This window comes from Heliconius melpomene, chromosome 15 (assembly GCF_056956725.1).
Source record: "Heliconius melpomene rosina isolate 202511_hmr_F chromosome 15, ASM5695672v1, whole genome shotgun sequence".
Taxonomy (NCBI): Eukaryota; Metazoa; Arthropoda; class Insecta; order Lepidoptera; family Nymphalidae; genus Heliconius; species Heliconius melpomene.
In genome coordinates this window covers 1481244-1498307 of record NC_140403.1, presented here as the reverse complement: position 1 = coordinate 1498307, position 17064 = coordinate 1481244, and the positions used below count along the sequence as shown (strand labels likewise).

Below are 17064 nucleotides of genomic sequence, written 5' to 3'. Positions count from 1 at the left end.
TTAATTTCACGGCACGCCGACTGCAGAACGAAGTGGTTAAGTGCGGTTACGAACAGAGTGGGTAACGTATTTTCACGATCTCATAATTGGATTCGGATATATGAAAAGAGGGTTCCGTAATAACTACAGTATTGTAGGTCAGTCGGACCCTCTTACATGTTGTAAGAGTCAAGCTGTTGTTACTGGACTTGGGGAGGCCAAATGCACAAAAAAAATAAATGAAATAGCCGAATACTTACCAACAAGAAGTATAATTGAAGCCAGAGGACATAAGAAAATGGCCACAACGAACGCGAGTACTGGCTGCACGAGACCGAGTAGCCCGACACGCCATATTAACGCTTCAAATAACGCGAACCATCTGAAGTCATGAAAATTATAAATCTTATTATAACATACAAACAATAAAATAATCATCACTAAATAGCATTTACCTGGAGGCCTGTCGTGACGCAGAGGCACAGTTATGCCTGTGTGTGACTTTAATCTGTACTGACTGTAACGAGAGATTGTGAGTTCGATTTGCTCTCGAGGAAATAAAAAATGTAATATTTTCATATCTTAGCGTAGGTGTAGACAGCGCCATTCAAAACACAACGACGCTTCCAGAATTCGGTGGAAAATGAAGTATGGAATGCATAATAAATGCATGCAGTAACACACACATACTAGCTTCAAACTGCTTTCCCACCCTGGGATATATTGTAAAGCTTAAAAAACGAACTACCTATTAACCCTTCCCGGATTGGGGCAGTCCAGGTCATACACCACCGCGAACCCGGCGTGCATCACCAGCGTGACAGGCAACATCCACAGCGGCACGCTGACAGCGGCGAGCAGCGACAGCACGCTGGCCGCCAGCGTGACCAACGGGAACACCAGTAACAGCAGTACGGAGCCCAGACCACCTATCAGACCATAGTTCCAGAGACGATTCGCTTGTCTACTCAGACCTTTGCCGAGAAGACCTGGAAGAATAGGTTAATAAATATTATGAATGTTTTTGTTTTTTTATTTACAATTTTTTGAATTTTTTTTATATTGTTCTATTTAATTTTGTCCTTTTGAACCCAAATTTGATAGGTCGGATTATATATAAAAATCAAAAACTATTTGTATTTTAATATTAATGTTTCTACAACGACTAAAAGACCTAGTCTCAATACATTCCGCCCTTCGCTTTCAGCCCAAATTAAACAATTTAAGTAATCATCCGTTCCCTCATTCACCAATTATTTAAAATTAAGAATTTTAACACAATAAAACATATTATTATGCATATATAACCTGTATCGGGTTCTGTTTCAAATCGCGTCCTCTCTTTGGATATATGTCGCCACAACTTCAGTAACATTGACCACATAGTCTGTGTTTCGCTGCTACGCTTCGGGAATAGAGTTCCGTTCACCTAAAACCATTTCAAAATATATGAAATGAAAAAATATGAAAAACTAAGTTTTTAACAAAATATTTATACCCTTTGTAAAATAAATAGCATAACAGCAAATCAGCTTCACGCCGTATCCCGTATATATAATAGTAGGCAAGGGGAATCTATTGTTAAGATACTCTGTTCCCCACTTTCCGCCGAATTCAACGCCAGGTTTTTGTCTTGACGCTCAGAAAGAAGAAATAAAATATTAATAAATTTAAATAATACACAACCGTCGCGTGCAAGTCACACCCTCGTGCCCCTGCGCCACGACAACCTCTACCCTTTGTGTAAAAGAAAAAATATCTTACCTAATCTGCTTACAACAAAAATATAATATTTTGGATTGAATGTCAGCAACTAAGCAAATAATAACTACGGCTAAAAATATTGATAATTCCACCCACCTGAGATAATTCAAGATCCGGCACAAAGGGCTTAACACATAGCAACGTGCGTAACGAAAGAGGCGAGCACCACGGCACTAGTACACCTAGGAGGAACATCAGGTTCCACGCCCAGCACCAGGTTCTGTTAAATAGAAATAAGTATAAATAAAAATAAATACATATAAATAAGAATAAATTTAATGATTAATAAAAACCCATATTATAGGTAATATCAATGAATGATAATGGACTGTCTTAATTTAAGGTTCTCTTTCCCTATTATACTACATATATGGTCTTATTGTACATTTACATATACTTCCCACAGAAAAAATATGTGAATTTATTTATTACACATACCTATGAGCCAAATTAAGCAGTCTCCAGCCAGGCCACCTGGTAGTGGTCGCCCTGGTCTTCTCTACACTCGCGAGGAAGACGGGCTGCGAGGGGTCAGACCGGGGGGTGACGATGTTAGTGGCTCTGGTGCTAATCACTGTCGGTATCCGTTCTGATCGTCCTCTAAAATGTCGGTGAATCTCCCAGTTCTGGGGTAACCATATGCGCGTTGACCATATGAACTCGCGGGTTGGTGTTTTTGCTGCGCGTAGCTCCTATTTTATATGAGTAAGAAAAAAATATATATTTTTTTTAAATAATAATTAATTTAAACATACATCTGTAAAACAATATTTAACATTTATTTCTTACAAGTAGGAATACATTAACAGTTTTTATTGACCTTCGATGCTTTTTGTATTTTTTTAGGTCTTATTTTTTTGTGAAAAAATAAAGATTGTACCTTTATTGCACAGTCAATTTACTGAGACTTGTGGTCTCAGTAAATTGACATAACAGTCCATTCATGAGGGGGTGGCAGCAACTTCATGGCAAAAAGTGGGGAGCGGAGTCTCTTAACACTAGGTTCCATCTGCCTACCCTGCGATATGCGGGATACAGCGTGACGCTCAAAAATAAACCTACTAATATTTACAAATACCAGGAAAACATAACCTTTCAGCACCACTACGTACCTTCATAAGCAACGGCTCCCTATCCCTCAAGAAGGTTAGGTCCCTCAACAAGAAGTATCTATGCTGGGGCAGCTTGTGCCCCTGCATAGCATTGGCCGCGTCCTCCATGCCCGCCCAGCGGAGTTCATTGCGGAGGGAGTGGGCCGCTGCGGCCAGTTTCTCCTTGCGCCACGCATCGGCCCGCGATATTATGGGATGGGAAGCCCTGATGCGGGCCTCGGCTGTTGATAGGCCAGCTTCGAGTTTGCGTCGTACGCCTTCTTCCGCTCTGTTAATGAAATGGATAATTTTGATTTAGCAAGTGAAGTTGGGTAAATTTATATAATTTTGTTGATTTACTTCTGAGGAGTTGAAATGAGTTTGTAAAAACGTTACCGTAGTGTTGTGAAACATAAACGCTAGAAGTGCCGAAGATTGAGAACCCCCTTGAACGGCCGTCGTGACAAATTTGTCCCATTCTACTTATTATGTTGATTTTTGGTATAATACAAAAAAAATATTATTAAAATAATGCGTAAAATATGTAGACCGTCTTTAATAATCAATTCTTATTCTTTAACAAGCATAAAAGTACCAAAAAACAAAACACAAAGAAAGAATCAAATATTTCAAATATGTTCTAAGGTCGTGACAACTAACTGAATAACTCTTACAAAATTATAAGTTGTTGAAATTCGTTAATATTATTATTAGGTCAAGAAATGCATTAATATATTCTTCATCAGTGACACATCACAGATGATTTTTAACATTGCATAGTAATGCCTCCAGAATTCAGTGGAAAAGGCCAGCGGAGTGCATAGCACTAGGTTCCCAGGTTCCCTCTACCTACCCTACAATTGCTCACATTTGGTATCGAGTGTTTTTCTGAAATTCAAGCCTAATTTAGTTATCCCTTCATCTGATACCTCACTTGAACTAGCGGCAAAATTTCGTATTGACACCAATTTTACATCACTTTTCAGGCTATTATTTTTTAAGATTTATAAATAAATGTATAGTTTTCAGATTTTTTCCTGTACTAGTACTACATGTAGATGCTAACTGCCAAATTTTATAATTCTAAGTTAACTGAAAGTACCTTATTAATTTGATTCCCTTTATAGTGTCGAAATACACGTTTTTTACTAAATAAATGGTCATATTTTTTTTAAGGGCGCTTTTTCAGGAAATCAAGGGACTGTAGATCGTCATATAGTTGATATTCATATACTCATATGAATATCAACTCGATTTGTCCAAGCATTCTTGAGATAAAGGCACAGACAGACGGATGGACAGAAAAATTATCTTATAAGGGTTTTTTATTTCCTTAAAAGCTACAGAACCCTAAAAACTTAGGCATTGACTGCTAAGCCAACCATTCAATTTTTTTCCGCCCCCGCATCACCCTTTCACCTCCACCTCGTCCCCGAGACGTGGAAATATGTCAAATTATACCCTCAAATAATAAAATAATAATGGCGGGACAAAAATGACCCAGCGGCAGTTCTAGGTAAATCTATTTTTTTTTCAAAAAGTATGACTGCTATAAAATTATTTATATTTTTAATTAAATAAAGGTGTAAAATTGGTAATAGTAAAAAAGTTTCATCAACATAAATTAACAAATAAAAAAGTTATATACAATCACTCTTGCGTTTGGGACAAAAATGGGACGGCGGCGTTTCTAGTGTTAATCTATTGTGTCATATAAGGGTAGAATTTTTTTTTGTAGCAGGGTAGAGTGCACACTTTTACTTTTCCACTAATTCTGAACACATTTTGAGTTGAGTGGCGTCGCACTTTGATTCGATACCAGAGCAAAGATATGAAAATATTGAACACTTTATTTTTTCGGATAGGAATCAGACCAACCTGTCGCGTTTACAGTAACATGATTGTGCCCCTGCGCCATGACAGGCCTCATTATAGCATATGCATAACATCCATAAGCTGACATTTGTTGATGTTTCATTTAGAAACTTAGTGGCACTTAACGCAAAATATAATGTCTCTAAGAAAGTCTGACACTAACATAACTTCTATTTCTCAACATATACCTGTTGACAATAACGGCGGCGCGGAGCTGCGCGGCCAGTAGGTCCGGCAGCGCAGGGCCCAACGCCGCCAGCTGCTCGCAGGCCAGCACCGCGCCGCATACGCGCGACACGTATTCGCGCATCGCCGCCGCGCTTACCTCCTGTGGGGGGGAGGAATTTTTTATTAATTTAATCATTTTTTTACCTTATTATTGAAAAAAATATCTACATTTTAGACTCCTTCTATATATAAGCTATAACTGAGACAATTTTACCACATAGTGTGGCCATGTGTAGTGGCTTCCTTGAAGTTAGGTTTTCCGAACTTTTGTGCATTGTTCACTCGGGAACAAAATTTCCAAGGAGCAAGGAGTAAAATTTAAATAGGTCTGGACTGTCAATCCTTTTGAATTATGAGGCTTATTTTTTCCTTTAGTGTTTTTAATAATTATTTTTTATATATGTATATTTTACTAGTATGATGTAATACTTTTTACGCCTTAGTGTGCTTTTTTATACAAAGTCCCGTATATAATGACCTTGTTAAGAAATAACTTATAGAAATGAGGCTGCCACATGTTAATTTAAGCTCCTATATATTGTCTTTTTCTTAATGTAATATTTACAATAAACTATCATTATTATCCCTTAGAAAAACATCGACCTCTTCAATATCCTTCAAAGGCATTTTCTGACTGGCCAACAGGGCAGCCCTTCGTTCGCGGAAGTGTAAGAACCAACCCCTCGATTCTCTCTCAAGTATGGTTTGAAGAAAGGGCGCCGCCCGACGAAGAATGTCACGTCTGTAGAGACGGAGGTCCACCTGGGAAGTAGATGGTGTTTTAAAATTTATAGGTATTATTTTATATACCTTCACCCTGTTCACGGTGGGACGTGGGAAACGAAGTATCTTAACAGGGAATTAGTGTTAAGATACTTCGTTTCCCACGTCCCACCGTATTTTGAGACGTTAAGTTTCGCCTGAACGAACGATTTGATTAGATTAATCAGTTTTTTTTTCACAAAATGGAACATAGTAACGTAATATAGAGATTTTTAATAATTTCGAATGATCAAATATTTAAAATGAATTATTTATCATATGTTTTGTCCACATATGACTCAGTGAATGCTAACGACCAGACGATCATTCAGGCTCTCAGGGTTTAATTCTCAGTTAAGGCAAAACTTATGATTAAGCCAGTATTAAATACATGCCAAATGTAGAGTATAGTGATAATGCTTTTTTAAAACATTTCTAGCACATTCAATATTTATGAATAAAATGATATAAATAAAGAAATAAAAACCTGAGTCCTCTGTGGCGTCGTATACAAATACGGTATCCTCGGCACCGCCCGAGAGTTATCTCTGATATCTCTACTCTCGCTGTTGGCGCGCCGCATCGCAAGGTTCACCCACGCGGCGAGCGCTGCTATATCTTCTTGATTTTCCGGCTGAAAAACATCGATATTTTTATTAATAAATTTCAAAAGAAAGTATTTAACCCTAGCAGTCGAGTATATTTTAGTATCGTAATTTTTTTGGAAATTCGATATTTATCCGTAACTAAGAACTACTTATACTAATAAACTTATAATACTTGCTACTATGTCCGATTAATCAGTTTAAAAGTTGCATTTAACTTATATACACATTTTTAAAAAAAATTTTCCATAAAAATCTTTACCGCTATACCGAATCACCAGAAGTTCTAATCCAAGGACCGGCACGTCCGACTGTGTCCATGATGGTTGCAAGTTCAATCCCAGCTCAGAAAAATACTTGTAGAGATGTGTAGCAAGACAAAACGCTACTTTAAATTAACAGCTCACCAAGATATGTTCAAAATAGATGGAAAGTAAAGGACGTAGTGTATTGACACTAGGTTCCATTTGCGTAACCGACAAAATATGATTAATTCTAATAATGAAATAACAAAGGCCCGTAATATATACCTACCATTAACATAAATCACGCTAAGCAGTAAAGTGACCTAATTCGAAAGTCACAAAAAATGTACTAGGAATTGTGACCTATTTTACAAAATTCCATTTCCAAATTGAAATGATCAAGTAATGCATTTTAAGAATAGATATTTTTGAACGTATTAAAACAATATTGTAATAAAATAATAAAATGACGGTTGTTTCGTTTCTATTCAAAGTTAGCTATATGTACTAAAAGAACAATAGTTAAAGCAAGTTAGAACGTTTATCTATTTATGAAAAAAAAAATCATTATCATTATCATCATCATCAGCACCATCATCATTAGGCTGTCATCGTTTACCATGTTTTTGGTTAGTCTAAGAACTTCTAAAGTAAAATAGTGCTATATTGACCCAACCACACCCACCTTACATATAAGTTCAGCAACGAGATATCGCGAGCGCTCTTCTCGTATTTTCTTGTCTAGATCACGCGCTTCAAGCGACGGCATTCCAAATATTAAGTCAATCAGTCTATAAGAAGGTATAAATATATTATTAATAATAATTTAAAAAGGTAGCAAAATCTAAGATTCATTTTAAATGTAGGTGAGACTACTATTTTACCTATGTAAACCTTGCATAAGCGCCTTCGCACCAGCAATGAGAGACAGCGGCTCATCTCTCAGTAGCCTATCTCTCGACACCACCACGACGAGGGCGATAGCTCTAGCTATGTGGCAGTATAGCTCCTCCCGAGCCCTCACTCTACCCCTCTGCAGCCACCCAGCGACACGCCACACGTGGATTTGTCCGGGAAAATGTCTTGATGGTACTTCGAATTCGCTATAACGATATTTATTTTAATTTAATATTACATTCCAAATAGATGTTGGAATTATTACAAAAAATGAATATTTTAATGTTGTTTAACATCACTTAACACGATATAGGTCAACTAAAATTAACAAAAAATGTGTTATTTAAAAAAATCTACCGCAAAATTGCGGCTAAACTATGCTATATCATACAAAAAAAACTTAAATTTAAAAATACGAACCTACAGTATATAAAATAAATTTCTGACCCAAATATATTTAATTAGGGCACGTATTGCCAGAAGGCAGCTATTGTATGGTTCCTATTTTGTTAGTATTCCTTTGTCTTATGATAAATACTATATAATATATATAAGTGCTTATTTTGACATACGATGCTATATCATACCTAGACTTTGGAAGAGATTATTTCGAGTGATGGAATGCGTCTACTATTAGATGAATGCAAAGGGATATAAAAATACACATAGAATAAAAAGCTTCTAAGGCACGAATGCGGGTGGGGCATGCTATGTATGTAGAACACTGTCGCCAATGTCAGACCAATTGGTATTTATAATTATAAATATTAATAAATTGAATTGAAATATATATTTTTTCTTCTCAATTGTTTTTTTTCTCTGATTTCGCATGTCTCCGTTTTGCGGGTCAGGCAGGGAGATACCTAGATGTCACTTTATTTTCTCTTTTTTAGCTTTTGTTTTCTTTTTTTTAGTGTCACGCTATATCTAGCACATAGAGGGGATCCTTATGTTAAGCAACTCCTTACCCCGTCATCAGATTGAAGAAAATGAAAACATTAAAAACTTTATTACACAGGTAATACTCATATCTATTATGATAATTAATAATAATAATAATCATTGTAAAATCTAACTTTTAATATAATAAAAGTTATTTGGTTTTATAGTTATATCTATATATAAATCGATTGTATCAATATTAGAAATATAAACGATTTCTACATTATTTTATCTCGAAGCCAAATTAAAAAAAATAAAAGTATAATAAATATTTACGTAACATAACGTTGTAATAAATATTCGAAACTGAAATAGAGCCTGAAGTGCCTGTGGGCGGCAGAGCAGTAAAAGTTCAATTTTTTTAAATATATTTTTTGTCAAAATAAATATTTATTATCGTGGTCAATCGTGTTGCAGGTACACAAACGTGTAATTGTAATCGCGACAGGTTGTAAGTTCGATTCCCACTCGAGGAAGCATTAAATATTTTCTACCTTCCCACTCTGGTGTCGAGACAAAGTGCGGCGGTTATTTCCACCACTCAATATGCAATGCCTTCAGTTCAATTCGGGTGGAAATAGGGAATGGAGTGTCTTAACACTAGGTTTTCTCTGCCTATTCCAGCAGGATATAGATGCAGGATATTCGACGGGTTTCCTTAGCCAACATACAAAATCTTTAAAAAAAGAAAATGAGGAATGAAAGTGATGAAAAGTGACAGCCTGCCTGTATTTGAGGTGTAAAAAAATACTTTTAACTACAAAACATGAAACCAGGTTATAATTAATGTTTAATAATAGTTTGTAAGTAGATAATTTAGAAATTTGACATTTCATTGGCGTCAGTGCATTTGGAGGGTACACACCTACACAAAAATATAACGTAGAGACAAGGCAAGGGTAACGTACCCCCTTTCACGAATCGTATCCAACTGTTTAATATTTAGCTTCTTCGGCCTATATCTGTCCTTGAGCAAGCTTATGAGAGAAAAATGTATGATAATAAACTATTATATGAACGCTAACTGTTAAGCATGTTTTTTATTTCTACACAAGTATGGGTCTTCTCTCTAATGGCTAAAATGAAAAATAATACATGAAAAATGTCTTATAAATAATATATTATAATATGTTGTATGTAATGTATGTATAAATATAAATATATATATTTACTATAAAACATACTTATACAGATTAATATCTAAAGCGTAATTTTAGAACCAAATTAAAAACTCATACAGTCTCAGCTTCAGGCAAGTACCTACATACAGTCGTTTCTTCGGCTCTGACAAAACTAAATATTCAAGTCGACCTTCGCCTAACTTCTCATAACTTTGGTTGTTATCGCTCTTAATGACCAAACACTTTTTTGGGTTTGGGAAACTTAGGCCCGTTTTTATAAGGCGCCTTCAATTCTTAGATCTTGAGATGCAATTCTCATTCATAAATTATAATCACTTTCACACTTACTCACACTTAATCACAAAGATCTTTCACGCCAAAACTACTCAACCGATTATCATGAAACTTTGTAAACTCTAAGAATATTAGAGGTATTAGAAAAAGCATAGGATACTTTATGTAAAAAAGTATATTGCTTTGGATATAATATAAAATTAGCTTAAGCGAGCGAAGCCGCATATATACAAATACTTTCATGATTTAGCGGGCGAAGCCGCGAGCGAATAGCTAGTATTAATATAAAATGCAATACGTAACCAATACAATGGTAATCTTATTTTGAACTAATCAATCAATGCCATGTTGTGATATATATGTATTACATAATCATTATTTACAGAGAAGATAATAAATTCCATGAAAGTAGTAACGTCAGCATATAAAAGCTATAGTTTTAATTTGGCATTTTAGTTTTAGAAAAAAACGCATATAGAAATAGATATTTTATAAATATTACTAGATATGGTCCCTACATTTTTTTATATAGATAATAAAATGTTAATATATTATTTTGAGATCATTTTTTGTAAATATGATGATGGTTATGAGTTCGATTGCCATTGGAAGGAATGAATTATTTTCGTTTTTCCATTTTTGACGAACAATGGAGAAAGCAGTGCCTTAATACAGTTCTCTCTGCCTTTCCTTCTATAGGGGAAAAAAGCGCGAAACTAAATATGAATACATAGAAAATATATCTAAAATAGTGGCCATAAAATAAATTTAGATAAGTTCCATGTTATCTAAGAATGTTATGACATTGGAAGGAGTTCAAAAAGCTATATATGGACCGTTTATTTTGAAAGTGGTGTAAGTCCATTTTCTTATGTTTCGAGAAAATTAAAGGTTAGTATGTCGATGATTATGCAATTTCATTTACCGACCGATTTTAAGTTGTTCAAAAAATGGTTTTTTTTTAAAAAATTAAACACGGACTAGTTATATATAAAAAAATTACATTAAATTAAGCATGAATTACGTGATAGCTCATTTTACTCAAAAATGGACTTACACCACTTTCAAAATAAACGGTCCATATATGAATGAAGTACTGTCGACCTTATATTTTAGTAGCTTTTCATAAGCTGCTAATATATAATATGTTACGCTTTTTTATAAGAATTTTACGGTCTATTTAAAATTATATTTTTTGTATCACAATAACAATTATAAATTCATATTTATAATTTATTTTTATATTTTCATATTAAAATGTATAATTATATGTAATAGATAAGTTAGACTTAGAGTGAGTTCGTCAATTTTAGCTGCACTTCAAGACGTCTATTAAAGTTCAATCAATCATTATAATTGACATTTCATTGTGCAGCTAAGTAAGTATAACTAAAAGGTTTTTTTTAATTTATTTTTTTTATTTTTTTTCTTTTTGTTTTTAATACAAATAGATACTTTTTTATTTCTATGTTCATATTTAATTTTAGCTATACGCTACGATCCGTTTCCGGCTGTCTATCAGTAAGCATCTAAGTGAATCCTCCAAGGAAAAATAGTGAAATTAAATAGTTAAATTTGACTAAATTGCGTTTAAAACAATTGCCGTGGACTTAAAAAGTGCCGCTCTACGTTATCACAAATATAAAGTGCCAGTAAAAACCAAAACAATCACAAAATTATCGAAATTCTTTTCACCAGTATAAGTTCAAGGTTATTTGTAGAAAACAATCATAGACAATCTAGAAGAAAAGTGAAATGACGCCACAATACTGCCAACCAAAAGAACTGTCATAACTTAACGCTTTGTCACACGCAAAGATAATTGCGTTTAGTTGAATTTTTTGTGTTAATTAAATACAAATAAAAATGGAGCAACAATTTCAAATGCTTTTTGACCAAATGAAAATAGAAATGGACAGGCAAACCACAATGATCACCAACAATCTTCTAAAACAGATGAACGAAAAATTAGTGCCGATATTGGAAGATAATAAAAAACTGAAAGAGAAGATGGAATTACTAGAAAGAAAGGTATATAAACTAGAAAATGACAAGAAAAGGAATAATATACTACTCTTTAAATTGGATGAGACAGAAAAAGGCTCAATAGATCTACACAAAGCAATTATAGAAATTATTGGAAATGACCTCAATATCTCTCTTGAAACAAGCGATATTCAGAACACATTTAGAATTGGAAACAAACATAAAGGAAAACCCAGACCTGTTCTGATCTCTTTTACAAATTATTGGAAAAAAGTTGAAATTTTAAAAAACAAGAAAAGATTTAAACATGTTTATGTAGTTGAAGATTATCCAAAATCGGTGCTAGAAAAAAGAAAAGAACTGCAGCAACAACTTAAAGAGGAAAAGGCTAAAGGAAACATTGCTTATATAAAGTATGATAAACTGATAGTTAAGGAAGACAATGTAATTACAGAGAGAAAGAAGAGAGAACAATCAACTTCTCCAGGAACATATATAAACCCTAAAAAACAAGTGAATATGTCTTCAAATAGCATAATAAATAAAACCAATGCTTATGATTTGATGAGAGGGAGATCAAACTCACTTACCTCCACATCATCAACTAGCATTAAAAAGAATTAGCAATTAGATATCAGCAACCGGAGACGGACCAACCCCAAGCCGACTGGTCCTCGTGGGGTTGATAGACCTACACCCTCAAATACCACTCCATCCACCCTAAATAATAAGACAAGCAAACTGTATATAACCACTCTGAATACAAGGACACTAAGAACGGAAGACAGACTCATCGAGCTCGAAAATGCATTAAAGGATATTAAATGGGACATAATGGGCCTATGTGAAGTTAGAAGACTCGGAGAAGAGATACAGGAATTTAAAGAATACATATTTTTCTTCAAAGGAGAAATTCAAGGGAATTACGGAATAGGATTTCTGGTTAAAAAAGAATTAAAAAAATATGTGGAAGAATTTGTTGGCATATCAGATCGAATTGGCATTTTAAATATAAATTTACCTGGTTTCAGGAATCCATTCTCAATCCTTCAGATATATGCCCCTACAGACCAAGCAACAGAGAAGGAGAAAGATATATTCTACCAAACCCTCACCAAAACAATGCAAATAGTAAATAAGAATATAATAGTAATGGGAGATTTTAATAGTCAATTAGGAAGTAAATCGGAAATAGGTGAATATATTTTGGGAAAATATAGCCAAGGAAGGCGAAACAATAATGGCCAAAGATTCATAGATTTCTGTTTCGAACATAACTTGAGAATAATGAACACTTTTTTTCCTAAAAAGCAGAAAAATAAATGGACTTGGATCTCCCCTAATGGTAAAGATAAACACGAGATAGACTTCATTACTACTAATGTGCCCAAGATTTTTAACAATGTTGGTGTGGTGCCCAAATTTAACTTTAATTCCGACCATAGACTGGTGAGAGGTGCTATTGCGTGTAAGAAACTGAAACTACCAAGAAGAAAATTCCACGGAACGAAAGGGGGGGCCCTACCACTTTTAACAGAACAAAACTTACACGAATTAAAAGGTTCATTAGACAAAATAGAGAAGCAAAGTAACGGACAAGACAAGTACAACTCTTTAGAAGAAGCGCTGTCAAAATTAAAGAATTGTTTGTGGGAAGGTACAAAAGACAAGCTTGGAAATACAGCCAGATTGAAGATTATGGAGAGAAAAGAATTGATTAGTAATAGAACAGAAAACCGTGAAAAAATAACAAACATTAGCAAAGAAATCACAAAAGCAATAAGGGACCATAGAAAAGCAAGGCGGCTTCACATAATAAGAGAACAAATAAGCAAAACAGGAGGCATTAAAAGGGCTTCAAAACAACTAAAAGAATATTCTACATGGATATTGAAAACGATAAAAAAAGACAAAAAAAACAATATTCATACTACAACCAAACGACAACACATCTTAAAAACAGCAACAGATTTTTACAAAGAATTATATACAGACAATCTAACGGAAGAAACAGACGATACAACATTTAAGGACAATATAAACCAAGAACCAATCCCACAGATTCTGCAAAGCGAAGTAAGAAGGGCTATTCAAACACAAAAGATAGGAAAATCACCTGGCGATGATAAGATAACTAATGAACTACTAAAAGCAACCATTGAACAAATAATAAAACCTTTTGCTCATATATGTAACCAAATTTTAGACACAGAACAAATACCCTGTCAATGGACATCTTCAACAATCATACTTTTGCATAAAAAGGGAGACAAGAATAATATAAACAATTATAGACCTATCAGCTTAATCCCAAACTTGTATAAAATATTCATAAAAATTATACTAGAACGCCTGACCAAACAGTTAGACGGTAATCAACCTATAGAGCAAGCTGGATTCCGATCCGATTTCTCAACAATTGATCATATACACACTGTCAAGCAAGTAATAGAGAAATGCAACGAATACAACCGCCCGTATTACTTATCCTTCGTCGACTATAATAAAGCATTTGACTCCCTGAAGCATAGCTACATATGGGACTCATTGAGAAACCAAGGGGTTGAGCAAAAATATATAAGAATAATAAAGCAAATATATGAGAAAAGCACAGCAAAAATACAACTAGAAAAAACAGGAAATCTATTCCAAATTCAGAGAGGAGTTAGACAAGGAGACCCGCTGTCACCCAAGATATTCAACGCAGTCTTAGAGAACATCTTCAGGCAACTCAACTGGGACAACTTCGGCATCAATATCAATGGAGAAAAGCTACACCACCTGAGATTCGCAGACGACATAGTCTTGTTTACAGAAGATCCAGACACCCTACAACTAATGCTGCAACAACTAGCATCAGAAAGCAAAAAAGCAGGACTATCAATGAATACCAGCAAAACCAAATTAATGACTAACATGACCAAAGTCAAAATAGAAATGGAGGAAGAGATTGAATATGTCAACGAATATATATACCTGGGTCAAGTAATATCAGTAAAGGATCTGCCAAATAAGGAAGTAGACAGACGAATAAATAACACCTGGCAAAGATACTGGTCTCTCCGTGAAATAATGAAGAATAAATCAGTGCCCATTTCAGAAAAATCAAAAATATTTAACACATGTATCCTCCCATGCCTCACCTACGGCTGTCAAACTTGGCCATTATCACAGAAAATTGAACACAAGCTGGGAGTATGCCAAAGAGGAATGGAAAGGAGCATGATGGGCCTGAGATTGAAAGACAAATGCAAAGCAACAAAAATCAGGAGCAATACCAAAGTGTTGGATGTCAAAGTAAAAACAAGAACTCTTAAGTGGAAGTGGACTGGTCACATGATGAGATCACATGCAGGAAAGTGGACCAAAAAAGTCTCAGAATGGTACCCAAGAAATGGAAAAAGACGGAGAGGGAGACAGATTAAAAGATGGGAAGACGACCTGCCAAAGGGGTGGAGACGGATAGCACTAGACCGGAACAAGTGGAGGGAACTTGAGGAGGCCTATGTCGTAGGACAGCCTGACCTGGTAGCTGACACTAGCAGAAATAATAATATTTAACAATAAATTTAAATTTAAAAAATAATAATAATAATGATAATAACAGTTGGAAAAAAAATGGACAATTTCAGTTAATATTCTATTCTTATGTTAGTAAATATTTCCATATATTGTGTAAAATGTTAGTTATAAGTAAAACAAATTATGTAAACAGGTCAGAGAAAATAAAGGCTCTTTTTATTTTATTTTTATTTATTTTATACGCTACATCCCGCACATAGCAGAGCAGGCTGAAAGAATCTAGGAAACTAGTATTAAGACACTCCGTTCCCAATAAGACACTACTGTTCCCCACACCGCCGAATACTGAAGCCATTGCGTCTTGCATAGCGTAACTCAACGCCGCGCCACGTCCATCGATATCATTACACAAATTGAAGTAACATCAAAAAGTTAACCAACAAACACAAAGCGTTGTGCAAACGTTAATTGAAGTTAACGAGGGCGAAGGATCAAAAAGCTCGTTCGCCATTGTCAAACGAGAAATGAATGCAAGAGACGAGCTATAATCCCTCCGTATGTATGATTATAAAACTAGGGCACAATTTTAGTGTCAGTAGAGTGTTATAAATTTGAATAAATTGTTTGGGCTTGTGTCGCGTTTTAGTTTAGGAATTGAGAGTGAAATATTCATTTTGTTTTTTATAATAAAAAAAATCTGGCTCTTGGGTTTTGAAATATTAATTAAAAAAAAAATTCGAAACCTTCCTCGATAAAGGGGCTATCCAATACAAAATATATTTTTTAAATTCCTATCAGTATTTTTGAAAATGAGGGCGTTTAATCAAACAAACTCTAACTTTATAATGTACTAGCGGCCCGCCCACGGCTTCGCCTGCGTGAACTACGTTATTATTAATTTCTGTCTCCATGAGTACCTACGTCCTATAAGTGACGTCCATGCAAAATTTGAGACTCCTAGCATTTGTAGTAACGAAGTTTCATACAAACTTTCAACGCCAAAAACAACCCCTTAGAAGTCGAATATTGCAAATTCCCGTCTTAGCGAGCACCTACGTCCTATAAATAACTACTATGCAAAATTTGAGATTCCTAGCACATGTAGTTTCTGAGATTTCGTGATGAGTGAGTCACCTTTCGATTTTATATATATATATATAGATTATAAATATTGAGGTATAAATTTTATTAAAAATCGATGTTATAGCTTAGGCGTAGACAAAAAATAAATACGTTATTTCACATATCCAAATACTAATATCCAAAACATAATGAGTTTTATTCGACATATAATCAATAATAAACGCAAAGTTAACGTTCATATTATTAAATGTACAAGAAAAAATATTATAAGTATAATAAACAAATACAATTTTAGCGAAAGCTTGTAACAATATAATATCCAAATATACATACACATTTGATATAAAAACTTACCCCTTTTCTCTAATAGAGTGTAGTTGTTTCGGTGAAAGGGGATGGGGTTCGACGCCCGCGTCGAGTGCGGCCGCGTCGAGCTCGTCGCATGGCGGCGGGACTATTATATCGGATGGTCGATTACCCGGACCCGAGAATCTTGACTGGGGGAGCACTGAGAGACAAAGATATATAAAAATATACAGATATTCTCATGCTAACAAAATGTGTACATTTTTTCTCAGCCTCAAGATGTTACCGCTAAATGACAGGGTAGGGTGAGGGATGGAGTGTTAAGACATTCCACTTTATGACCAATTTTCGAGATATTATGTGA

At 34.7% G+C, this 17064-nt stretch overlaps 2 protein-coding genes across 3 annotated transcripts in view; one reads left to right on the top strand and one right to left on the bottom strand.

Annotated features, from left to right (window-relative positions):
* LOC146531214 (uncharacterized) overlaps nucleotides 1-17064 on the bottom strand; it is a 32894-nt gene that overhangs the window by 14366 nt on the left and 1464 nt on the right. The window contains exons 2-14 of one of the 2 annotated variants that reach the window (XM_085197957.1): nucleotides 16749-16902; nucleotides 9297-9365; nucleotides 7434-7652; nucleotides 7235-7340; nucleotides 6187-6333; nucleotides 5541-5699; nucleotides 4898-5037; nucleotides 2856-3123; nucleotides 2182-2435; nucleotides 1840-1963; nucleotides 1288-1408; nucleotides 728-968; nucleotides 240-361 (exon numbers count right to left, since the gene is read on the bottom strand). In XM_085197957.1, coding sequence (XP_085054083.1) covers nucleotides 240-361; nucleotides 728-968; nucleotides 1288-1408; nucleotides 1840-1963; nucleotides 2182-2435; nucleotides 2856-3123; nucleotides 4898-5037; nucleotides 5541-5699; nucleotides 6187-6333; nucleotides 7235-7340; nucleotides 7434-7652; nucleotides 9297-9365; nucleotides 16749-16902 — 2124 coding nt within the window. The remainder of the gene's footprint in view (nucleotides 1-239; nucleotides 362-727; nucleotides 969-1287; nucleotides 1409-1839; nucleotides 1964-2181; nucleotides 2436-2855; nucleotides 3124-4897; nucleotides 5038-5540; nucleotides 5700-6186; nucleotides 6334-7234; nucleotides 7341-7433; nucleotides 7653-9296; nucleotides 9366-16748; nucleotides 16903-17064) is intronic. The other variant, XM_085197958.1, reaches the window with a different exon arrangement.
* LOC146531215 (uncharacterized) lies at nucleotides 11314-12971 on the top strand. The gene has a single exon (XM_085197962.1). The coding sequence runs from the start codon at nucleotides 11670-11672 to the stop codon at nucleotides 12411-12413; it is 744 nt and encodes a 247-aa protein (XP_085054088.1). The 5' UTR covers nucleotides 11314-11669; the 3' UTR covers nucleotides 12414-12971.